Source organism: Malaclemys terrapin, chromosome 2 (genome assembly GCF_027887155.1).
Source record: "Malaclemys terrapin pileata isolate rMalTer1 chromosome 2, rMalTer1.hap1, whole genome shotgun sequence".
In the NCBI taxonomy this organism is placed as follows: Eukaryota; Metazoa; Chordata; order Testudines; family Emydidae; genus Malaclemys; species Malaclemys terrapin.
The window spans coordinates 239,874,362-239,899,778 of NC_071506.1; the positions used below are offsets into that span (position 1 = coordinate 239,874,362).

General features: G+C 41.7%; 1 protein-coding gene across 1 annotated transcript in view; it reads right to left on the reverse strand.

Annotated features, from left to right (window-relative positions):
* Positions 1-12,536: 12,536 nt before the first annotated feature.
* CASD1 (CAS1 domain containing 1) overlaps positions 12,537-25,417 on the reverse strand; it is a 55,851-nt gene continuing 42,970 nt past the window's right edge. The window contains exons 13-18 of the mRNA XM_054020416.1: positions 22,664-22,743; positions 20,106-20,207; positions 18,674-18,814; positions 18,026-18,103; positions 16,966-17,058; positions 12,537-15,013 (exon numbers count right to left, since the gene is read on the reverse strand). Coding sequence (XP_053876391.1) covers positions 14,747-15,013; positions 16,966-17,058; positions 18,026-18,103; positions 18,674-18,814; positions 20,106-20,207; positions 22,664-22,743 — 761 coding nt within the window. The 3' untranslated portion in view covers positions 12,537-14,746. The remainder of the gene's footprint in view (positions 15,014-16,965; positions 17,059-18,025; positions 18,104-18,673; positions 18,815-20,105; positions 20,208-22,663; positions 22,744-25,417) is intronic.

Consider the following 25,417-nt stretch of genomic DNA (forward strand, 5'->3'; position numbering starts at 1 on the left):
TTGTCTTGCATACTCCCAACTTTCACCTCATTTAAAAACTACTTGCTTACAAAACCAGACAAAAAGATACAAGTGTCACAGCACAGTATTACTGACAAATAGCTTACTTTCTTATTTTTACCATAGAATTATAAAATAAATCAATTGGAATATAAATATTGTACTTACATTTCAGTGTATAGTATATAGAGCAGTATAAACAAGTCATTGTCTGTATTAAATTTTAGTTTGTACTGACTTCACTAGTGCTTTTAATGTAGCCTATTGTAAAAAACTAGGCAGATATCTAGATCGGAGTTCTCAATCTTTTTCTTTCTGAGGCCCCCCCCAACATGATATAAAAACTCCACGGCCCACCTGTGCCACAACAACTGGTTTTCTGCATATAAAAGCTAGGGCCAAAGTTAGCAGGTAGCAAGTTAAGTTGCTCAGGCTTTGGCTTCAGCCCCAAGAGACAGGACTCAGGGCCCTGGGCTTCAGCCCAATGCGGGGGGGGGGGGGGGGGGCGCTTCGGCTTTCTGCCCTGGGCCCCAACTAGTATAATGCTGGCCCTGCTTGGAGGACCCCCTGAAACCTGCCCGGACCCCTGGTTGAGAACCACTGATCTAGATGAGTTGCTATACCCACGGGAAGAACCTGTGTATCCTTAGGGGTACATATGCCCCTGATTGAGAACCACTGCTCTAAAGAACAAGATGACCAAATGCCACATCCACAAGCATCAATAATATTTCAACTACTAATACCTGGGAAATAAATGATTAAGAATCATGTGATGAAGCAGAGAATCTGCCTGCCAGCACACCAGGGATTAAAGAGAACCTTTGTGCCCAGCTAGCCCTGTCCCGGTATACCTGCAGCTAATTCCAGGCCTGGAGCAGGGAGAAAAGGAAAGAACCTGGCTCAGTTTGGGGCTGACTGGTGAAGAGGTAGGAGCCAGCCAATCAAGGCAGCCACCTGGGCGTAAACACTGTCTCTCCAGCCAAGGGAGACTGCAGTGGAGACCTAGGAACCTCTGGCACCTGAGGTAAGTGAGCGAAGCCCAGAGACATTGTGGGGCTCGGCCTCACTAACTTGCAGCTGCCCCACCCGAAGGAGCCTGGGATCTCAGCAGGGCACAGTCCAACATCCACAAGTGGCGCTATGGGAGGCGAGCCACCCAGTGAACCGGACTAGAGGGGCCATGCCCCAAACTGAAGAGACACTGGCAGGAAGTAGCCCAGGACAGTGGATTTAGACTCCATTTAGACTCCAGGCCGCCCAGCCTTCCAAGCCCTGTTACAAGTGATTTTACATATTTCCTCAACTGAGGCTTCCCCTCATTCTGCCTCAGAAATATCCAGAACATGAGTTGACAGACTAGCTTTGACATTCATTGATAGAGGCTAAAGAGAAAAGATACAATTCAATGGGTTTTATTGCTCTATAAAATAGTTCAGGAAAAGGAGCTGGGTAATAATAAATTAAGGTTGCTTATTTGTAACCAGAATTCTTCAAGATGACTGTATATTCACGCTTAAGGGTATTGCGCTGCCTGCTGGTGCCAAACAATAGAACCTTCTCCAAGCAGCGCCCTCCTAATCCTCCCCTCAGCATTTCCAGACATTCAGAGGATGAGGCTATATAAGGGGGTGCTGCACTCTCTACTGCTTCAGTTCCTTCCAATGCTAACGCAGAGAGATCATAATAGGACTTTGAGAGAGAGGGTAAGGTGGGTGGGAAGTGGGAATATGCAGAGTCATTTTGAAGAACAACTCCAGTTACAATAACCAATCTTATTCGGTTCTTCAAGTGGCTCTGCATATTTCCACTTATAGCTAGTTTGACAAGCTGTGCTGAAAACCCAGGAGGTGGGAACAGTCTTAATTAAATAACGATTGAAGCACCGCTCTGCCAAATGTGGCATCCACTCGTGAAGCTAGGTCCAGTGTATAACATTTAGTGAATGTGAGCTCTCACTTCCAAGTAGCAGCTTTGCACATTTTCCTAATAGGAACATATTTAAGGCAAGTGAAAGATGCTGCTACAGTTCTAGTAGAATGACACCATAAAACATAACACACAGGAATTTCTGTTTTGTTTAAACCACCTGGAAATAATCTGAGCAGACACGCCCACTGACCCCTATTTTTCTTAGCATAAGAAACAATCCACATGACCTCCTAAAACGTTGAGTTCTATTTAAATAATATATAAGAACCCTTCTAGCAACTAAAGCATGTAACACAGACTCCCCTTTTTAGCATGAGGTTTTCGGGGGGGGGGGGAACCTAGTAAATCCAAGAAACACATCTAGACCGTTTTAAATAGAAACACTTTTTAGTAGATGGTTTTCTACAAGTCAGCAGTATATTCTGTACCAATAAGGAACATGAGTGTTTAAGACTAGTCAAAGTCCAATAGCCCAAGCAGTCAGCTGAAGAGACTGATGATCTGGATAAAGAATGCTTCTTTGTTGCTGTGACAAGAGATTTAGAGACAGAGGAAGATGCATGTAAAAACCATTTGATAGCTGAAGCAGGTCCATATACTTCTGCTATCTCAGCCCAACTGGGGTAATCAATATCATTTTTGCCTTGTCCTAACTAATCTTTTAAATCACTTTCCGAATTAATGGAAAAGGGGAGGAAGCATACATACAGTCCCTTCCCCAGTGCAAAAGCAAGGTGTCTGAGATGGACTGACTGTCCCTGCCCATTCTTGAAGAGAAGAGACGCTTTTTGTTGAACCTTACAGCAAACGGGTCTACACTGGGCTGACCCCAACTGGAGAGATCTTGTGCTACTTGATCCTTCAGGGACCACTTGTGCATCTGAGAACAGTCCCTACTGAGACAATCTGTGAGCATGTTGCTCTCCCCAGCCAAATGCTGGGCCACTGGATAGATCTCATGAAGAATGCACCAGTTCCATAATCTTATGGTTTTGGCACATACATGAAAAGAGGACCCCATGTTTGTTCACATAATACATAGTTGTTGTATTGTCCACTGCTACCTGAACAACCTTCCCTTTTGTATGAGGAAGTAAAGATCTGCGGGCCAAATGAATGGCTTAATTCCAAACATTTACATGCAAGCTCTTTTCTTGAAAAGCCCAGTGACCCCAGAGTGTAAACCAACTTAAATGGACTCCCCATCCACTATTGGCTGCACCTGGCATTATTGTGAGAAATGGTGAGGAGGGATTGAAAAGGATGCCTCTGAGAACATTTGATCTGTCTGTCCACTGCTGTAGTGAATTTAGAACATCTTGTGGCATGGTGACAAATGTTTGAAGACTATCCTGATTGGGTGTTTAGACTTGAGACATCCAATGCTGAGACAAGCAAAGGGAGGAGTTATGTAAGTGATAACTGCCATCAAATCCATGAAACCCAGGAAGACGTTCATTTTCTAGAATTAGCAGGTTTGAATGGGCAAAACCACTTGCTCAATTTTTAGAAACCTGTTCTCCGGAAGAAAAGCTTTCTGTGCTACTGAGTCCAATATAGAACCTATACAATTTTTTTGAGTTTATTTCATTTTTTTTATATTGAGAAGCAGACCCAGATCCAAAAGGAGGGAGATTGTAAACATGATCTGAAGTAACAGATCCTTGAGTTCAGCAGCTTTAGCAACCAATTGTCCAAATATGGGTAAGCAAAAATACCCTGTTTTCTTAGATGTGCTGTTATCACAGAAAGGCACTTTGAAAAGATTCTTGGTGCTGTGGACAGCCCAAATGGGAGCACCTTGTACTGGAAATGGCATCCCCTCCACCATTAAATGCAGATATTTTCTATGACTGTGTCGGACAGAGATATGAAAATAAGTATCCTTTAAATAGAGAGTGGAGAACTAATCCATAACTGTAAGCGAGGGAGTTATGGAGACCAGAGTTAATATACGTTCAGATGTTCCGGTTTTGTATCTGTTCAATTTTCTTAAATCTAAAACATCTTTGTTCCTGTACCAGGAAGTATCTTGAATAGAACACCTGACCCCACAGAAGTTTTGGTACCTCCTTGACAGCTCCTGTCTGGAGCAGCTTGTGTTCTTCTGTATGTAGAATAACCTCATGGAGAAGATTCCCTAAAAAGAGAAGGGGAATTGAACTGAATAGTATAGCCTCTTTCTACTATTTCTAGTACCCATAAGTCCAATGTAATCAGCCTCCATCTACTGATGAATTGCCTGTCCCGAAATAAAAGGATGGATGAATTCTTGCTGATTGATCCACAACTCTCGATCCTCACATCAAATTTGAGGCCTGGTGTTCATGGAAGATGAAGAAGGAGAGCAGATCTGTTCAACTTATATCTGGAACTGAAAGACCTCTTTTTATGCTGAGTCTGGAATGAAGATGGAGGTTGCTGTTGCAGTTGTCTCTGATTTGAGGAAAAAATAAGCAGATGACTGAGGGTAATATTGCCTCCGATATCAAAAAGGCGTAGAAGATTTCTTTCTGATCCAGGGATAACAATATAGGGAAGGAGCAATGGATCTAGTTTCCTTTAATTTTTCCAACAATGTATCAGTCTTACTGTTGAAAAGACTTTCCCTTCAATGGGGAGATCTTCCACCTTGATTCTAGTGTCCACAGCCAGAGAAGAGGAAAGAAGCCAAGCATGCTTCCTCAAGGTAACTGAAAATACCAATGCTCTGGAGGAAGAGTCTGAAGCGTCAAACAATGCTGAGGACATGCTTTGCAACACTTCATTCTGTCAAAATAGCATTAACCAGCCTTCTTTTATCATCTGGCAAATCTTGGACAAAGAAATCAAACTTTTGCCATGGGTGGAATTGGTAAATGGACCTTTATTGCCTAGTAATTAGCCACTCTAATTCCCAGAGAAGAAGGTAAGAACTTTTCTCCCAAATGTATCATTTTCCATCCCTCTCTCTCAGCAGGAGTGGAGTGAGGTTGGCCAGAGCTAAACCTGTTACTGGCAGTAGCCACAATCAACAAATTTGGCAGAAGATGTGTCAAAAAGAAATAAAATCCCTCATGGGGAATCTGTTGCAGTTTGCTTTCTTGGAAATAAGCTGACAGGAAGCAGAAGTTCATCAAACAGTCTCAACATGCTGCAAAATATGTCTAGGATAGGGAGCAACATCCTATTTGTGGAGGTAGCCCCAATAATGTCAAATACTGGATGGGAGGCTTCCCTTCACAGCTAACTTAGATAAGTTCAATGTGGCTTCCATGCAGTCTACACGATCACGGCTGTGACCCCAGGTGCCTGGTTTAGCCCACCCTGAAAATGCCAATGTCAGGGCAGGCTACAAAAAGGAGAGCAGATTCCCCCAAAACTGGTGGTTAACACAGTAGTTAGGTTCACCAACCAGTCATAAATTGTGCTCCTGATCCCCCACAATGGTTATCAAGGGGGGAAAAAAGTTATTATCCACACAGCCCCCTTTATTGCATTCCAGTCTCTGGCTCCCAATCAAATAGGTCCAGTAAAGTGAGAAGTTACTTAAAACTCTATTCACTATGCAAAATGTTCTTCTGATCCCCAAAGGACCAGCCACATTACCAGATCAATACTAGTTTGGATCTTAGCCAAAATACCACGCTGCCAGCGAATCCTTTAGTTTGTAAAACTAAGGTTTTATTATAAAAGAAAAAGAGTTGTTATATGGTCAAAGCAATCAGATACATACATATCAGATTCTTAGCAGCATTGGTGCGTTTGCTGGCTTGTAAAGTCCCTCTGGAAAGCTTGGATGGGTCTATCAGTCCTTTGTTCAAAGTTTCAGGTTTATAGAGAAGTTACTCCAGAGATGAGAAGCAGGATTGAAGACAAAATGGAGGTGTTGCAACTGCCTTTTTATATCTTTTTCCATGTGGCTTTTATATCCTTTGTCCCAAACACAAGCTCACAGCACATGGGCATGGAAAGTACTTAGAGTCCCCGGTCCCTAGGCATATCCCTACATGTCCTGATGATTCATAGGCATAGCTCCTGGCTTCTTTCAATGGGTTAATTGTACAGCTGATTATCCTTGATGGGCCACCAAGCAGACTGGATAGTGCTGATGCCAATCTGTCTGGGGGTGTCACCCAGATACATAGCACAAGTTTGAGATATTAATATACCACACATATTTATAACTCATGATACAAAAATGATACATAAATATAAACAAGCTCAGCATATTTAGCAAATCATACTCTTTCCACTGATACCTTACATGGCATATCTGGTATAAGATTCATTTTAATTTTGTAATATTGGTATTGATAATATTATAAATGGTCACCCATATTCCATAAAGCATCACAATGGAATTACAAAGCAACCCCAGAAGGAGAGGAAGCAGAAACTACACTCACATGTTCATTAGGTGACAAATCAATATCAAAGTCAGTATCCATTTATTCCTGCTCAAAAAGAGGATCTATCTCCTCATCCTCTTTTTCAGAAATAATTTAGCAGGCAGAATTGTCTGGATGCAGAGAAACTGGATACAGGGACGTTGAACCACAAGATCCTTATGAATTGAAAGGAGGTGTTTCCTCCAATAAGGAGGATGATCCAAAAACTTCTGTGGTGGAACCCAACAGGGCCTTGAAGACCAGTTTTGCCAGTCTTTCCAGTAGCTGAGATCCAGAAACATACCCAAAGGAGGAGGAGCAAAAGGATAAAGAGGCATTACCTGGGATGAATCAGGTTTCTTAGTTCTTCCTCTAAAGGAGTATCCAATCTTGAAACTGCCGTGGACCACAAGGGAGACAGCAACAGAACCATAGGGTGAAGAGAGAGTAATGGTGAGAAATATCTGCCTGGAGATACCATACAGGAATCTTAGCAGCAGATTGCAGAATTAAAGAAGACGGTCTTCCTCATTGCTAACTTCCTATCAGTCGGATCAGAGGAATGGTCATATGCAGTAAGGTGCACATCAGGCACCTTTGTTAGCATCCTTTTCAGATCCAACGATGGTCCCAGAATAGGAGAGGAGGACAGAACCAATGCCACAGGCCTGGAGAGTTCCAGAGAAATACTCATCTCCACAACTCTGGACTTTGAAGTGGAACACAACTGATTTGGATTTCAAAGTCAGAACCGTAGAGGCTATATCAGAATTGGATAGATCGGATGAGTCTGACATATGGGATCTGGCACGGCTAACAGTTGCAGTCTTCTCCTTCAGCTACTTCTTTTCAGAACTGAAATGGCTTTAGGTTCCTTAACAGGCAGTTGGCCCTTTTCTACCAACTGTGCCCCAAAGTCTTCACAGCTTTAACTGGAGGATCAGGAGCCATCATTAACAAAGATCCTGATGACTTGGAACCCTTAGACAACTTAGCCTTCCTGGAAGAAGCCATCAGCGCTGAAATAAGCCTCTTGGTCTTCATATCTGATGACCCTCTGGAATCAGATGGTCTAGCAGCAAGAGCTTCTTCTTTAAGCAGAACCACCTGTAGTCTGGTCTGCCTGTCCATGCATGCTCTGGGTGTGAAAGTCCAACAAACAGAACTCCTAGGAGGATGCCTTCTCCCAGGCACGTAAGGCATCTAATATGTTCATCTGATGCTGGAAGACAGGTGGGCATGAAGCACATCTCTGGAGAGAGCCTGGAGTCTGCTTCAGCACGCAGATAAAAATTTACTGTGCTGTTGTACTCACCTCACTCCTCTACGGCTGTGAGACATGGCTGCTGTACTGATGCCACATCCAACAGCTGCAGAGCTTCCACCGTCACTGCTTAAGATCCATTTGCAACATTAACTGGCAGGACCGGATCTCCAACACGGAAGTCTTTGAAGCAGCAAATCCAACTTCACTAGGGCAGACACGTGATCCACATGGAGATTTCCCGTATATGGAAAGTGCTGCTCTACCGCCAACTCAGCACAGGAACCCATTCAGTGTTGACCCATCCTCAGATATAAAGACACCGTGAAGGCCAATCTCAAAGCATGCAAACATGCAGACATTAAAATCTGAGAACTCTTTACACTTGACAGACCCAGACAGAGAGATCTGTGCTATGAGTCTCTATCCGCTTTTGAGAAGTGGCATGTGAGGTCTCTGCAGAAGAGAGCACGTCATAAGACCAACACCTCAAACCATCTATGTTGTCTTATTGTTGTTGGCCTGTTGAAAGATTATGTTGGTAATAGTGAGATTGAACTTGGCCCACTGGGAAAGAAGTAGTTGGCTGTTGGAGTTTGACTGTCCAATGCTGTGATGGCCTAGCACCCTGCTCCATGTGTCAGAGTCGGCTCTCACACGAGCATTAAAGTCTCGAAGGACAATAAGTTTATCCTGGTATGGCACCTGTTTAATGGCCTTGCTGAGGTCTTCATAAAAAGCTTCCTTGACCTCATCTGTACGAGTCACTGTCAGCACATAGGCAATGATAATGGTGGCGTACTGGTCTCTAGACAAGTTTAGGAGGAGCAGTATAAGTCGGTGTAATGGTCCCTCGCTCTCCCGTGGGAAAGGAGGCCACTCAGTCCGGTCCTGTCTGGCCAGGACCAGAGTCTGCAGGACAGCCAAGAGCCCACAATAGGGCTGAGTGACCAATAGTCACAGTCAGGCTTTAGCCTGGGTTTGGGTGGCTCAAGCTGTCAGCCCTTAAACAGTCTATAACTGAGCTGGGGGCTGGGCTTGAGGAGGGTCAGGCAGCCAGCAAAGCAAACAGTCTATAAGGGAGCTGGTAAGGGAGACTCCTTCTTCAGGGCTAGAGCTTCCCTGCACAGTGTAGGGAGTCAGCCACCCCAGCGTGGGGTGGCAAGGGGATGTGGGCCCACCCTACTCCACTGCATCCCAGGCCAGGGCCCTGGCAGGGGCAGGATTGGCTGCCCCTGCGTTGGCGGGAATCCAGCCGAAACACACCGACTGAACCACACCTGGCTCTGCAGCCGGCTGCTCCCTGGCTGCCCCTGGGCCACTTCCTGCCTCCCTAGGGTTCGGTACCTGTGGTCTTAGGCTTCTTCCGGCTCCTCGGGGTACACAGCAGCAGGCACTCCGGGACAGTCTTTGTCGGCATCTGGGGATCGGGAACACCCAGACATAGGTTCCCCTCTGGGACACTGCAGAACAGGCGGACCGTCCTTCTCCTCCACAGGCTCTGCCCCAACTGTGCTGCAGGGCCTGCCCGTTATACTTCCAGCCATGCCCCAGTACTTCTGGTGAGGGGGGGTGGGGCGATCTAGGCTCCGCCCTCCAAGGGGAGTGTAATGGTCCCTCGCTGTCCTGCTTGGAGGGAGGCCACTCGGCCTCACTAGAATTGATCATTGACTCCCTTGGAGAACGAGTCAAGCTTGTGGGCAACGTCAGACCGTATAGTGAAACCTACTCTTGACTGTTTTGGCTTGTCCTTGTCATTCCAATAGTAGGTATAGCCTGCTCCCATGTCCTCAGGGTGGGATTCATCAGCAAGTCTGATTTCAATGCGGGAATGCTGTATTATATCTCTTCAGTGTTTTGGCAATAGAGGCTATTCTTTGTTCTGGTCTTTGGTCATTATCAAAAAGAGTTCTGACATTCCATGACCCAAATGTCAATCTGTGAATCTTTATTTTATTTTGACTGCTATGTTGGGTGACCAGGCAGGAGCAGTAGCCAGATAGATATCGAAAAGGTAGTTTGTGTTTAAGGTTCCTTTTCAGTCCCCTTTTCCCTGGATTGGGGAGAACAGCGCTATGCCTAAAAAGGCCTGCTTCTGTCACCTCAGGAGGATATGAGCTCCAAGCTCTGTATCTGCTGTTTTGCAGAGAACAAACTTCGCCTTAAGGCCACCTATGTGTAGAGTTGTGACTAAGGACTGCCAGTGGCATTCTCTGCCTGTCTGAGTCACCACTTCCCTATCACCCCAGAACTCTGGTAATTTGATTGGGTTGAATGAGTTAATGGCTGAACAATGTACTCCTTTTCCGGTAATATGGAGGACTGTCAATGGACTTCTAGCTGCACCGGGGCTTCTATGACAAATTTTCAATACATAAAGTGTCAACACAACTTTTATATGGCACAGATTTAATGACTCGAAATTTCTAATTTCCAATTCGGTATGAAACTAAATAGAAATATATTAATAGATCTTGTGAAATTAGTCTGTTTTGTTTCTATACTGAAAGTTGCCTTTTTCTACTGATCGTTGAATATTATCAGTTCAACTGAAATAAAAAAAATACATTTAGATATAGGAACCAGAAAGCACTAATTATACATAATAGCACTGGGAAATGTAAGTGAATTCCCAAGATTATTACATATCTGTTGTCAGTTGAAGATCATAAATGACAAGTCTATAACAAATGAACTTTCTATAGTCTGAAAAGGGTCTGATGATGTTAATGGTTTGGTATCAGCACACCTCTTTACTGTCCTTTTTGTAAAAAGCATCATTCATTTTAGACAAGTTTATCCCATCTCACGTGAACCCGATATTTCTTTATTTACATATTACAGCTGGATTAGAAATATGGACTCACAAAAGTGTAGCTAAATAAAGATAAATTGAACACCACATTGGGGATAGTTAAAAGTGTTAGCATGTAAATTCACAGCCCTATTTTGACCATATGATTAAGATCCAAGAGGGAAGAACTGAAACTCCATTGTATCATTACAGTAAGGATGAAGTGCAGCAACTTAAATGATCAGAGGGTTTTAAGGGTGTTCTTTTTTAGATATATGAAACAACAGTTTCTGCAATAAATTCAGCAGGTAAATACTTAATTTACCTACAGGATTTTGGTTACTGTTTTTATTGAGTCATGATGCCTACATAGATTCCAGTGCTATGGTAATTGCTATGGCCAACAATGGATCTCAAAGAAGGTAATGATGCCTGATGTCATAGGTTCAAAGAAACTGAGCTGATCCTGCTGGGGTTTTTTCCTTTGAGTGGAAGAGATGCCCTGGTCGATATTGCAATTAACTGATATAGTTACCTTCCCATTCTAATACTATTTGTTTCAGAAGGAGTTGCTTGACTCTGCCATCCTGATATGAAGAATATTCCTTTATGCTTTCATTCTGCATTTCATCTCCGTTTTTAGCTTCTAAACTACCACACACTTGGAAGAGAAATGCTGGAACTGAGATAAGGGGCCTGCATCCCCCGTGTGTTGTGGATCCATGCTCTACTGGAGTTTCTTTTGTACAGCCATAGAAGAAGGTTTTGGGGGTGGGCCTAGTGGATTTACACTAATTCATCAGTTAGGCCTAAAGTTGGCCAGGTGTCCAGTTTTCGACTGGAACACCCGGTCGAAAAGGCACCCTTGCAGCTCCAGTCAGCACCACTGATTAGGCTGTTAAAAGTCCTGTTGGCAGCGCAAGCAGCTCTATGTTTTTTGCCGCCCCAAGCACAGCAGTCAGGCGGCTTTTGTCAGCACGCCTGTGGGCGGTCCACTGGCCATGCGGATTCGGCGGCATGCCTGCGGGAGGTCCGCCAGTGCTGTGTGAAGGCCAGCAACCAGCAGGCTGCCCTCTCGCGGCTTGCTGCCCCAGGCACGAGCTTGCTGCTGCCCCTGCTCCCTAACCGGCTCTGCATGGCTCCCAGAAGTGGCTGGCATGTCCCACCAGCTCCTAAGCACAGGGGCAGCCACGGGGGCTCTGCACGCTGCCCCTTCCCTAAGTGCCAGCTCCACAGCTCACATTGGCCAGGAACCATGACCAAAGGGAGCTGCGGGGGCATGCCTGCAGGTGGGGGCAGCGCACGCTGCGCAGAGCCTCCTGGTCACACCTGTGTCTAAGAGCTGGACGGACATGCCGGTCGCCTCCTGGGAACCGCCTGAGGTAAGCGCCACCCAGAGCCTGAACCCCTCCCCACCTCCTGCATCCCAACCCCCTGCCCCAGCCTTGAGCCCCCTCCCCCACCCCACACACCCTCCCACACCCCAGCCCCCTGCCCCAGCCCAGAGCTCCCTCCTGCACCTTGAACCCTGCACACCCAGTGCAGAGCCCGTACCACCTCCCACACCCCAACCCCTTGCTTCAGCTGGAGCCCCCTCCTGCCCTCCCCACCCCCTCTGCACCCCAATCCCCTGCCCCAGCCTGCTGAAAATGAGTGAGTGAGGGTGGTAGAGAGTAAGTGGCAGAGCGACAGGGGATGGAGTGAGTGGGGAGTGAGGCCTCAGAGAAGGGCCGGGGCAGGGCAAGGGTGTTCGGTTTTCTACTATTAGAAAGTTGGCAACCCTAGCTAGGCCCCTGCACATGTGAGGGTTGCTGAATCCCTGAGGCTACAGTAGTGACTCCTCCACAGCAAGCTACAGTAGAAGCTTGCTGTGGAGGAAGCACAACCACACTGTCACACTTTGGCTTGCTGTGGAGGATTCCTTCTCTCTCCACCCCCCGTTGTAACCATACGCACAGTCCTGTTACTTCTGCTGTTTGTGAGGGTGAACATTTTCCCTTAGCTGGGAATTAGCTGAATTAATAGTGGGTAGGGAATTACTTTGGAGGGTGCCCTATAACCTGAACCTGTGACTTTGGCTAGGCATACTAATAAGTTACCACCGATCTAGGTTTAAACAATAAGAAAATGATAACAAAGAACCCCTGAGTAACTGATGCTCCTTAGAGAACAAAAATAAGCATCCACAGCACATTTATTTAATGTTTAAATTACTTCATATTTTCACATAACCTTAAAAGAAAATATATTTCTCCCACATACAGTAATAGCAAACAAGTGCACTATTTCAAACATTAAAAATAATCTTTAACCAAATCTGTACAACAGATAAATAACAATGATATCTACAATACTTAGTTTGTGAAGAAGAAAACCAAAAAATTCCCCCCCAAACTCACTTTCTTACTTCTAACAATGGCATAGATGTAGGTTGTACATCCTGTCCATAGCAACTATCTCTACAGTGCTCACCTATACCATGTCTTTCAATAAATCAGATGTACTGATCAGTGGCTAAGGATGACTTTCCAAACATTGGAAATAACGTCCAAAAGAAAACATAACTGAGAAAATGTCGAGTATCTTTCCTCAAGCTTGTTAATAAAACTAGTTGACATACCCAAGGTTGTTGAATTAATGCACTAAGAGTTTATTCTTGAAATCTGTATTATCTTTTATCTTGCTATCTTCCTCTCATTACTGGCTCCATCATTCTTACAGAAATTGTTTTCTTTATTGGAACAAAATTTTGCAGGAAAGTTTTCCTACAGACACAGGTGGCTTTGCAAGTTCGGACTCCACAGTTCAACTGAGATAACATCAGAAAATACATAAATATCAGACCACTTACTGTATAAATTAAGATTCATATAGTTTATCATTACATATAATTGCACATATGCTGAGAAAACAATGTCGTATTCATTCTTTGAATGCTAAACAGTAGCCACCAAAAGGAGGACAGAACGAGGATGCACATGAACCTCCAAGCATTACATAAGCCAAACTCACAAAAAACTGTGAAGACTATTATGGTTCAACAGAACAAAGTATCACCGTAGTTCACTGAATTTGCAGAATTTAAAATTACAACCCATCAGTTCTAATCTAAAGTGGTATTTCTTTCAGTTCTATGCTGTATGCAAAAGAAGGTTACATGATAAAGAAAAAGCCTTTGATTCTGAGTTTGAATCACAGCAACAAAGGAAAGATACTGCTAAATAGGAATGGAAGAATTGGCTCTTCTGAACAAGAACCTCAACCTTATTTCATTGTTATTTTAAAAAGAGACCCATTGTCTACAGCTGGCCAGACTGCTAGTCAACCAATTTTTCCCATGCAGGCTTGCTTTCCATATCTTCAAGTCACACACGATCTGGGGGTTCTGAGGTTGTTGTGCCCCTGCTATGCCCTTCTCTGTAATATCTGAACACAGTAGATGTATGACTGGAAAAGGGTGGGAATTTCCCCAACTTTTCAATATTCAGCTGAAATATTGCTTATTGTTTTATCAGTGGGGCTGTATTAATATTGTGAACTACAGAGAGTTTGAAAGAGCAATAATTGGAAAATGCTGATGAAAAACCAAACATACTTGTAGAAAATTTAAAATAAAATTACTTATGCATTCTTAACAAATCCCACATTTCCAGAATTGAAAAATATTTTTTGAAAACTGTCTTCAGGGGGGAAAGAAAAATACAAAACACCTATGAAGTACTGTGTAAACCTGGCTAGAATGTTACATGGAATCACTTTAAATTGAGGGGCTTTTGTTCAATGCATAAAGGGTTTCATATACTACATACTAGCTACACCCAAAACATTGATCTCTAAACAATGAGTTAACACTTAGTTTAGAAAAATGACCCTGATTACCAGTAAGATAACTTCATTTTGAAATTAGCAAAAAATGACCAGTAGCTAAAGATCATACATCAGGTCTGCTCTGTTGTTACAAAAAGTTTCTTGAGGAGAACAATTAAAGCGTGTCTCTTGTATACTGTAGTATGCTAGTAAATATCCGCAAGTTAGGTGTATCAAGGTAAAGTTAATTCAGTAATCTCCAAATTATGCTGCCAAGCCACCCATTTCTCTTCTTCATGTTACATTTAAACAGATATGTAAACAGAAATATATATCCAGTAGAAAAAAAGACTTGTTTTTCACATGCAATTCTGTACAGTGCATTCTTGTCTCTCAGGTTCCTTTGAGAAGGATATTTCCACACAAAATATGTACATTTCCATTATATACACATTCAATAGACTTCATTTAGATGTCCTTCTGCTGAGCACTGTACACGTTTTTTGTATCTCCAGTTAAATATTTTTCGTCAGGCAGACACAAAGTAAGCCTGAAGTAAGTTTTAAGGACTTCTTGAAGTTAATGCCTTGATTGATCTTGAATTGCTGCCAAAAAGAGGAGTCCAGAAAAAAACCCAGCTATACATAGCAGCCTTCTAAGCAGAGTCGCATTATCTTTAGGAACAAGCATCTGTGCTAGATCATTAGTGATCTGAGAAATTTCATGTGCCACACACACAAATATAAAAGTGCTGACAATTATGTTGAGCATTGGATTTCCAGGAATGAGCACCAAGATCCCCTTTGTATCTGCTGCTAGCCAGATGTGGTATTGGCAGATGAACAGCTAGAAGGAAAAGAGATTCAGTTTACAAATTTAAATATCAATAAGAGTATAATCATTACTACTACATTAGCTGATACAGGGCTTACTCCTGTTAAAGGGGTAAACAGTGAGGTAGCAAAGTTTGCAGATGATACAAAATTACTTAAGATAGGTAAGGCCAAAGCAGACTGCGAAAAGCTACAAAGCAATCTCACAAAACTGAGTGACCGGGCAAGACAATGGCAGATGAAATTCAGTGTTGATAAATGCAAAGTACTGCACACTGGAAAACATCATCCCAACTGTACATACAAAATGATGGAATCTAAATTAGCTATTACCACTCAACAAAGAGATCTTGAGTCACTGTGGATAGTTCTCTGAAAACATCTGCTCAATGTGCAATGGCCGTAAAAAAGCTAACCAAATGTTAGGTACCATTAAGAAAGAGATAGAAAGTAAGATAAGCAATATCACAATGGCACTATATAAATCCCTGGAACACCCACACCTTGAATACTGCATGCAGTTCTGGTTGGAAAAAAATACAGAGAAGGGCAACAAAAATGATTAAGGGTATGAAACAGCTTCCATAGATTAAGAAGACTGGGACTGTTCATCTTAGAAAACAGATAACTAAGGGAAGATATGATAGAGGGCTATAAAATCATGAATGGTTTGGAGAAAGTGAATAAATAAGTTTTACCCCTTCACGTAACACAAGAACCAGGGGTCATCCAATGAAATTAATTGGCAGCAGATTTAAAACCTATGAAGTACTTCTTACAGTCAACCTGTAGAACTTGTTGCCAAAGAATGCTGTGAAGGCCAAAAATATAACTGAGCTAAAAAAAAGGATTAGATAAGTCCATGGAGGATAGGTCCAGGGATGGGTATTAGCCAAGATAATCAGGGATGTAATCACATGCTTTGGATATTCCTAAGCCTCTGACTGCCAGATGCTGGGAGTGGGCAACAGATCACTCAATAATTGCCCTGTTCTGTTCATTCCCTCTGAAGCATCTGGCACTGGCCACTGTCGGAAGACAGGATAGTGGGCTAGTTGGACCATTGGTCTGACCCGGTAAGGCCATTCTTACATTCTTATGAGTATCAACTAAATATAAGGTGGGACAGATTATTAAGCATAAGGGGTTAAAACATGATGTAAGAAACCACTCAAAATGAAGTAGGCAATTAACACTTCTGCAGTCATAGGACACAGGATGGTTAGTAGGTTACAAATTGCTGGGAACTTAAATTCGTAACTCTGATAGACATTAAGGGCACGTCTTCACTGGCAACGTTAAAGTGCTGCCACGAGTCGTGGCATAGCGCTGAGAGAGAGCTCTCCCAGGGCTCTAAAAAAACCACTCCACGAAGGGCGTTTTTCCTAGTGCTGGTGCACTGTCTACACTGGCATGTTACAGCGCTGAAACTTGCAGTGCTCAGGGGTGTGTTTTTTCACACCCTGGAGCGAGAAAGTTGCAGCGCTGTAAAGTGCCAGTGTAGACCAGCCCGAAAAATCAGTCTCAGAGACACTGGTTTATGGCTCATTACAACAACTTATAACCCACAACCCTCCTTTGACCTATGACTGAAGAGGTATTGACTGCCCAATTCATTGTAAGCGGTTTCTTGCAACATGTTAAATGCTTACACTTAACAATGTGTCCCCAGTATTTAGCTGTGATACGCTGGTTACCTTTGCCAGACCTGAAGAAGAGCTCTGTGAAGCTCAAAAATTTGTCTCTTCCACCAATAGAAGCCAATCCACTAAGAGATAGTACCTCATCCATCTCGTCTCTCTCAATGAAGAATATAAACAGCCACAGTTGGATATTTTTGGTTCATTCGCTTTAATATGTTTTTACTATGTATTCCGTTACACTACAGTGTACATTATAAACCCACCATTTATAGATTCCTAAAATGAAACACCCTATTATTGCATTTGTGATCACTCTACTTACCTCTAAAGAAATTCTGCCAAACCAGGCAAAAAATGAACTGTATACAGAACGGGCATATCCAGGAATGTTCCTGATGAGGATGAAAGCTAAAATCTAAAAAGAAATTAAGCATTATAACTAAGTAGGAAAATTAATGTAATCAGATATTTTTGCTATATATGTACATATTAAAAACTTTAAAAATACATACAGTATATACGTAATATAAGCATGTGCACAAATGTTTGCAGGGTCAGAGCTACACTATATGCAGTAGAACCTCAGAGTATGAACACCTCAGGAATGGAGGTTGTTTGAACTCTGAACAAAATGTTATGACTGTTCTTTCAAAAGTTTAGAACTGAACACTGACTTAATACAGCTTTGAAACTTTACTATGCAGAAGAAAAATGCTGCCCCCCCCCCCTTTTTAGTAGTTTACATTTAACACAGTACTGTACTATATATATATATATATATATTTTCGTCTCTGCTGCTACCGGATTGCATACTTCTGGTTCCAAATGAAGTGTGGGGTTGACTGGTCAGTTTGTAACTCTGAGATTTTACTGTATATGAATTAGTATTCAGGTACGGTGTACGGCCATGAATGTGTATTTTAATTTTTATATATAAAGATATCTATCCTTATTTTACACAAGGATATACATGTAGTGCGTACATATACACACATACATACACAAATATGCCCTTGTGTAATATAAATATATAGATATCTTTATATATAAAAATTAAAATACATATTCCTATATGTATTATATCAGTATATTAGTATGTATATAAATTGTACACACATACTGCTATAGCTATACTCTTACATTTATACACAGAATAGAATGAAAATTTGGTTTCACAATATGTAAATAAAATGCTAAATTTTAAACTTTATATTACACAGGTCAAAGAAAAATAACCAGCAATGCAACAAGCCCTTTTTCACATTCATACATGAAAATAATGTTCATCAACTGATGTTAAGTACTAAGACATCAGAGACAGATTATATTATTTTTTTTAATAGAATATAGATTCTGTCACTAAGGAAAAGGAGCATAATTACCTGCACCACAGAAACAGAAGGATGCAGTTCATTGCACTCAGTTTTGTTTTTACAGCTACTAGCCCAGATAGAGTAGGTCTACAAGATATAAATATACATATCAGTCTGTTTGATGACTGTGCTTAAGAGATTTTAAAATGTTACAACAGGATAAAACATTTTAAAATATGTTAAAACAGCAGCAGTGTGGTGTGGGGAGGGAGGAGGAGATTCTTTACACTTTCTAGTTAGTTATGCATTTCTTAAACACGGTTTTGCAGCTGATGAATGCAATAATCATTTGTACTTGAAAATACAAAAAAACTCACTGCTGACAATTTTGTTAATCACACTTAGACATCAGGTCATTTCTTGAGTGTTTATACAAGTCATCTACCACTCTATTCTTACTAAGATCATCCAAGATAATCAACTGGAGAAGCTGTAATATTTAAATCTACAATAGAATAAAAAAAAAAAAGAATCCAGTGAAAGTTTAAGATGGGTAATAGCTATTTATAAAATATAGCTGAAATAAACTTCTGCAACCCAAGACCATCTCTTATGAAATGTCCACTCACTGCTACACTGGAACTTCTCCAGAAAGCTGACCATCCTCAGGATGCCTGTTTTAAATTTACAAATTTTCAATTCATATTGTGGACTTACCAAAAAGCAAACTACAGAAATAAATAGTAAAACATTTGAAATTTTGTTGGAGAAGAGAGGCTCTCCTTTCCCTTCCGAAAGTACTTGACGTTTTTGTAATGCCAGATAAATAAAAGCGAACATCATCCCATGAAAGACTACCTGCAAAAGAAAAACAGGGTAACTACTCACTCGTGGCATTTAATAAACAGGTAAAAACACCAAGGTAACAGGGTTGTTAAGATATTTGGTCTAGAATGTTACTCCAGACTCCTCCATTAACATCAGGCTATGGTTCAGAACGCTGCCGCCGCCGCCGCCTGTTTTACATTTTTTGGTGTTCTGGCACTTTAGCACCTCCCCAGAATGCAATGTATGCTTCACAAACTGCAACACTTGTGAGATTTGGAATTTTGTTAAGTACACAGCTCTCCCTGGGGCATACAAAAAATTTAGGCAGTTATTATTAAAATTGGCAGCAGGGGGAGAAGGTGTGCCATTGATTGGTCCCAGACCACCCACTCTGTGGAGTGGAAAGAAGAATTTGAAGACTGCTGCCCCCAACCACAGCAGGCAAGACAATGCCTTCCGAAAGAGGTCAGAGGAAAAATACGCTCTGGTCTCACATCCTCCCACTACCCAAACAAAATACAGGAGAGAACAGGCAGAAATTTCTCTCTCTGCCAGCACACCACACTGTGGGGGAAGAAGAATGCCCTTTCGAAAAGCTATTTTAAAACACAGTATTTAAAATGTATTTATAAGCAATAAGATAAAAATAGCATCTCTACATAAAAGGGGAAATAAATTCTATATCAAGACCTTCTGATTTTAGCAGCACAGAATATTCAAAAGGAACACTCCCATGGAAATGGCAACAAAGTCTGATGAAGTGGGTATTCACCCACGAAAGCTTATGCTCCAAAACATTTGTTAGTCCATAAGGTGCCACAGGACTCTCTTACTTTTTACAGATCCAGACTAACACGGCTACCCCTCTGATACTTGACCCCATGGAAATGTCATTAATTTATAAATTATGTTGTTTATATAATTAAAGTTTCTTTGGAGGTTCCTTTGGGTTTTTAAAAAAAGATTTACCATTTACAATTTCAATTTCCTGCAGAATTTAGCCTTGAAGTGCCAACCAAAGAAGTCAGTTGTCTCCCAGCTAAATTTAAGTCTGGGACAAGATAGAATACGCAGAGCTCTGATTATGGACACTTTATAGGCTCAGGATATAAACAAGTCAGCTTCCATCTTTTCTGCATGGCTTTGACAAATACTTGAAGTAAAAGTGGATGCTTCCTGGCCCTACAACAAACCATTGCCTGGAACTTCAAATTTATTTTTTCCATGGGAAGAGGGAAAAGTAGATTCTAAAAGTTAAAATATGTTCAGGAATACTTCTTAAAACACAAGACCACAATTAATTTATGAAAGGATTACATACATAGCGGTCTAACTTCCACCTAAACCACCATTCATAGACATTTCCATTCAGCTCAAAACATGTGGACAATGGCCAAAGAGAAAAAATCTTCTCAAATACACCCTGCAAAATACAAACATGTCAAGAATGTTAACATTGATTTCAACCCCATTTAATAAAATTAATTCATTTCATTATATTTTAATACCATTGTACCAGTACTAAATCAGTTTAATTGGCCTCACCTAAAAATAAAGTCAACAGGACTTGTGCTCACACTGCCCTCTCAAGATAAGGCCCATAATACTTATGTCAGTTAATGTTGGTTTAATAGTTCAATTTTCACATCAATTAATTTTAAAGTAGCTAGGACATTTGTCTACACTGCCTGTGTCATGTTCTACCAGGTACAGGCCAGAGCCTGAAACAAATTCCTTCCTTAAAAAAACACAACAACCCTGAAATGAGTGCAGATAAATTTTTGAACGGCAAAACACTACAGATGCTTCCCATTCCCTACATTTAATTTAAACACTGCATATTCTCAGATATGGAAGAAGTAAAAATGTGGTGTTTGTTTCAAATTATCTAATTGAATGAACCTATTTTAATAAAAGTGTTAGATATACACATCTAATACTCACTAGACAATATCCCCAAGTTACTGCCTGACCCCCTCTCCCTTAAACACAAATTGGAAACACACACCTTGTTATTCTGTGGGCCTCTGACTGTATCATGATATACTGTACAGTATTTCCTAATCCTCCCTCCCTCCCTATCTGTAGTCAGTGCAGTTCTCAGCAGCCAGATGGAATGAATTCATGGTCTCCTTCTTAGAGATCATTGTTCATACCCCTCCATGAATTAGCTCACAGAAAGTGTTCCTCCAATTGTAGGGAAGAAGGCAGCCAGTCTACCATTCCTCCAGGAGATTAAAATCTTTACTAATGACTAGAAGTGGTTGAAAAGGAACAGAATTACCTGAAACTATTCCTGAATTTGTTTTATTTTTCTGATCAACTTCAAGGGTAGTTGAAGTTTTCTGAAAATTCCAAGTTTCAACTAAAAAATGTGTTAAACATTTTCCCCACATTTTTCAATCAGCTTTACCAGTGAATAATCTTTTCAATCATTCTGAAGAGTTGGAGTTTTAACATTATTCCAACGTTATTGAGCCCTACTATAAATGTGTCCGTAGTATGACATATTGTGTTACATTGCAAGCTCTTTGGAGAAGAGACTAATTTTTTTCTGTGTTTCCATAGAACCTAGCTCAGTGGGATCCTGGTCCATGACTTAGGTGCTCTGTTAATACAAATAAATAATAATTTGAGTATTTCTGCAGATAGATGTTATTCTCTATGCACCATGATAGAAGTGCCCTGAAAGGCCATCTGACATTTCCCTCTAATTTCCCATTGATAAAAGCATCTACCATCTTTCCTCTCACTACTCGATTTTGCACTGTGGGCTTAAATGGAGACAATAATTTATGTGTTGGGAGACGTAAATGAAAGCTTTACAGAAAACTTCAGTACTGATACTAATGCGAGTTGGTGTTTTTTTGTTTTTGTTTACTTAGTAAGGGGCAAATTCTGCCCTTCATTCTGTACCCTGTACATGATATAGTACGTGGTAAGTCATGCATTTGGCATGAAATTCACAATGATACAGAAGATCTACACAAAGCCTATGCACTACTCATGTGCCACTTAAATCTTCAACAATAGATCTTAAGTGGTACATAAACCTTGTCCTGGAAATCTGTGTAGGCATGAATTTCACCCATGAGAAACTGACTCCTCCAAAGAATGCAGACCTTCCTGTTTCCACAGTTTTCAATAGACAAATGGCAGCCAAAATTAGGCCCTCCAGGTAGGATCAAGGGGGCTGGGGAAAAATCCTAACAAAAGTTATATACGTTGGTGTCAATTTTCCAATGACTTCTGTGCCACATTTGCTTGGTTTCTATGGCAAAGTGAGATCTGTCTTTTTAAATTTAGATTTTTCTCCATTTTCAATCATAGGAAATGTAGTGAAGAAAAATGGAATCTTTCTAACTCCTGGTACTACAGCTCAACCTCGCATCTGAAAGTCAAACTGTTCTTTGATTTGTACATCGCTCATAACTGACAACATTCCTGCCCTCAGGATTTAGCTGACAATTTTGCTGAGATGCATGAGAAAAGAGAATGCAGCTTGCTCTGCAACTATACTGGCCATAAGCGCTAACAGCACAACCTTCCCCCCACCCCCAATAAATTAGCCAGACAGGCCCTGAAAGATAAATATAAAGCCGATCTCTCAATTTACATAACATTGTAGGAAAGAACAGTGCATTTTAAAAGTGTTGTAAGAAACAAACAAAATGTAGGATACTGAAAATTCCAGCCTCCCAGATAAAATCAGATATGAAAAGGAGGTATTTAAATATTCAATTCCCCCCCCCCCCCCCCCATATTCCCCTATATAGTAACAGAAAACTGGTCATAATGTTCTATTCAGAGTGGCTTTCCAAACTGAACACACAGGCTACTATTAATTCTCTAAGGATACAATAAATATAATTTACAAACCTGAGAATTTGCTAGAAAATATATACACATAAGTAAGGAAATTAGTTTCAGCAGTAAGCCAAAGTGCCAGAAGCAGTTCCCTGTGGGAGAATTGAAAAATCAATGAGCATCTGATGATACATTTAATAAGAAGTCAGTAGCTGTGTCACACAGATATTCTTTATAATTTAATGTGTGTATTGTCCAGATATGAGCCAGTCACAATTTGCCATTATCCAAACATTTTAATTTGGTGATTTTGCTTTCTTTCATATAAAGTAAAATCCACACCACAAACATTCACAATCATAAATTCACACATTAATTCTATCCTCAGTTGCACAAGTACAACCCCTTCTGGCTTGAATGAGACTGATGTGCACATATCCAAAGGCACAATTTAACCCTACAAAGGCAAACACAGCTTTAAAGACTCAGTTTTGCCAGACACTCAGCATGGGAATTTTTAATTTCAGTTACACATGAAAAATCTGTAAGATTTTTTTAAGTTACAGAAAATGAGTGTATATTTAAACTGTGAGTCAGGAGCGAGGTACTATGAGGCACATTTAATTTTGCTCCTCATAAGCTGAACTGGTCAGTTGAGGAGCTGTCTCTTGCCAAGGCTAGCCAAAAGGAACCGCTCCCCCACGCTGCTGGTAGACACTGTTTTGATCCCACAACTCAGCTGTGCAGCGGAGAATGGCTCTCACTCCTGCTTCAAAGATTGGAAGCGGGCAACAGGCACAGAGCTGAAGGAAAGTGGTCAGTGAAAGGAGCTTTCAGGAAGTAGTGCTGTGAGGTCCACAGTGGGACTTCTGTTGCACAGTGCACATGAGGAAGGAGGAGCTGTTGTAAGAGAAGTATCAGGGTGTTGCATATAACCTCGTAAGCTGGTTGTCAGTGCTTTAAAATTAACAGTAAATATTCTGGACATCGTGTCAAAGTACAGGCCAATTACCAGTTCTGCAGTATGTATTCCAGATACACGTTTAAAGTGCTTCACTATCAAAAATGCAATCTACACAATTGGAATATTACACCATTAATACATCAGGGAAGAAGTTACTCACCTTGTGCAGTAAGTATGGTTCTTCGAGATGTGTCCCCCTATGGGTGCTCCACCATAGGTATATGGGCATCCCTGCATTTCTGATCAGAAATCTTTGGTAACAGTGTCCGTTTGGCCTGCACGTGCTCTCTCTCCTCGTGCTCTACTTCGAGGCTAATTAATGCTGCGCAGGCCAACCACCCTCAGTTCCTTCTCTACCGCAGAGTCCCTATCAAGAACTCCGAAATAGAGGAAAGGAGGGTGGGTTCCGGAGCACCAAAAGTGGGGCACATCTTGAAGAACCATCGTTACTGCACAAGGTGAGTAACTACTTCTTCTTCAAGTAGTGTCCCTAGGGTGCTCCACTGTAGGTGACTCCTGAGCAGTATCCCTAATGGGAGGTTCGGGCTTTGAAGTTGAGTCTGTTAGGGATAATATTGCTGCGCTGAAGCTAGCATCAGAAGCAGAGTCCCCAATAATCATACAGTATTCTGCGAAGGTATGTACAGACGCCCAGGTGGCTGCTCTGCAGATTTCTGAGATAGGGACATTCTTGAAGAAAGCAACAGAGGAAGAAACGGACCTCATGTTGTGTGAGAGAATTCCAGATGGAGACACTATGTTGCGAACATGATAGCAGAGCTTAATATAGTTCGAGACTCACTTAGAGAGCCTTTGGGGTGATATTGCTGTGCCTTTAGGCCTTTACGCAATGGAAAGGAAGAGCTTGGAAGATTTCCTAAAAGTCTTCATCCTGTCCAGGTAGAAGGCCAGAACTCTCCTAACATCTAGCATGTGGACTATGGCCTCTCTGTTATAACAGTGAGGCTTAGGATAAGAGGTTGGGAGATTAATTGGTTCACATGAAAAAAATGAGGAATAACCTTTGAGTGCGATCTGAGAATAATCTTGTTGTGAAAGAATTCTGTAAAGGGGGGTGCGTCATAAGAGCAGCTATTTCCCCTGTTCTCCTAGCTGACGTGATGGCCACGAGAAATGCGGTCTTCATTGACAGGTGTGTAAGTGAACAAGTGGCCATAGGTTCAAGGCTCTTTAAAACTAGATTTAGGTCCCATGTTGGAGTGCGGCATCTGGGCTGGAGAAAAAGGTTCGTTATGCCCTTCAGGAATCTCTTTGTAGTTAGGTGTGAGAAAACTCTTGTGGATGGAAAGTCACTATGGCTGCCAGGTGTACCTTGAGCAAACTGAGGGATAGCCTTGTTTTCTTAAGAGCCAGTATGTAATCTAACACCACAGGGAGAGTAGCATGTCAGGATAATTTGCCTGGAACCACAGCAAACCTGAAATCTGGACAACTTCTGCAGGTAAGTATGATGGGTAGCCGATTACCGACTGTGTAGTAACACTTTCTGTACCTCCTCAGAGCAGGTGCTCTCTATGTGTTGGAACCAAGAAAGAGCCAAGCCTTGAACCGGAGTATCTGCAGGAGAGTGTCTCCTTTGTTCTGTGAGAGGAAGTAAGTAGTGGGTTGAAGAGAGATGGGTGGACGCATCACCAGTTGTGACAGGTACGAATACCACGTCTGTCCTGGCCAGATGAGAATAATCAGTAGAACGTTTGCTTTTTCTCTTTTTATTTTCAACCTTCACCATCAGCGGGAACAGGGGAAAAGCATAAAGAAGACCCTCATTCCATGGAAGAAGGAAAATGGCCCCTAATGAGTGCTGTCCGAGACCAGTCCTGAAGCAGCAGTGTGGGCATTTC